The following is a 1,275-nucleotide window of genomic DNA, read 5'->3' on the forward strand; positions in this document are numbered from 1 at the left end:
CTTTAAACGTTTTATCCCGAAAATAAAATATGTACTACTTAAATTTCATGAAGACCCGAACAAAAAGAAAGAATTGCATTTTTGTTATTAACCTGTGCAAGTGAATTAAGAGATGATTGCTCTGAATCCTATCCAACAAAACCGGCTCTTCTGGTACAAGCCAAAACAAAATTCAGGAGAACATATCTAAACAATGTGTGTGTGAGAGTGACCTAGAAATGTAACGCACCAAAATCAATGGTGAATCAAGACTCTTATCACAAGGCCGGGAAAGTTATCTAGGGTGCCTGTGAATCTCCTTGTCGAGCAACTGGGTCACTAAACTTCAATTGTTAGTCGGATTTTTGCTATTCAAAATACTGTACAGTGCACGCAGTTCTTCTGAACTTGCCTTTTTGAACAGGCCATTAAGTATTCTGTCAATCCCAGTATGTAATGGGTGGCTTTCGGACATTTCTTGATCATTAGAGGGTTCAGACTTCACAATGTACTTGCCACATTGGTCTAAAGTTTGAGAATGTTGAGGAATCTGTACCAAGGGCCGTGATTTCCAGTACTCCGTACAAACTCGATCTTGGTCCATACCCTGAAGTACCTGCGTAGAAAGGAAGTGTAGATTGTGAGAGAGGAGACAAATTAACGAATCCGAGGCAAACTTTATCTTGTCACCTGCAAGTATTAGATTAGAAATGAAATAACAGTCCACGTTTTACCATTCACTATGATTCACCAAAGAACAGATTCTAAAAGAATAGGACGAGCTTCTGAGAAATCAGAACAGGAGAAAATCTTACTCATGCAATTCCCTACCCGATTCTCAGAGAGCCAAATCATTTCAAGCTTCTCTTCATAAATTTTTTAACAAAAAGTAGTCCACAAAGAGTTTAGCACCAACCTAACCCCAGTAGTATTAAACACCAATCTATGCGGAGTGAGTGAACTGCTACATTGACCAATGAACAAAAACGCATTCCAAATTAATTGGACAAAATGTGGTGGCAGTCACCTCAATCCCACATATACCGGTGCTTAGCACCACTAGGGGTAAATTGGATTACTTGTTTCTTTTTCCTAATTCTTCATAGATTTTTCTGCATCAGTTTTTATTCTCAGTCACCCTTTTTGCTTTAACATCTTAGATACTGTTATGAAAAGCCTGTTCATTTGTAAACAGAACAACCGGTTTTCTTTGATGCTTTCTCCTATTTCGTAAGGTTTTGGTGCTTAGACAGGCTAAACCATATTTCATATGCACGTCTGCATGTGCATGTGCAT

At 38.4% G+C, this 1,275-nt stretch overlaps 1 protein-coding gene across 1 annotated transcript in view; it reads right to left on the bottom strand.

The window, feature by feature from the left end:
- Positions 1 to 325: 325 nt before the first annotated feature.
- Positions 326 to 1,275, bottom strand: part of LOC111376917 (putative lysine-specific demethylase JMJ16) — an 11,990-nt gene continuing 11,040 nt past the window's right edge. Inside the window, exon 11 of the mRNA XM_022999929.1 lies at positions 326 to 669. Within this exon, the coding sequence (XP_022855697.1) occupies positions 326 to 669 (344 nt within the window). The remainder of the gene's footprint in view (positions 670 to 1,275) is intronic.

This window comes from Olea europaea, unplaced genomic scaffold (assembly GCF_002742605.1).
Source record: "Olea europaea var. sylvestris unplaced genomic scaffold, O_europaea_v1 scaffold1576, whole genome shotgun sequence".
NCBI lineage: Eukaryota > Viridiplantae > Streptophyta > Magnoliopsida > Lamiales > Oleaceae > Olea > Olea europaea.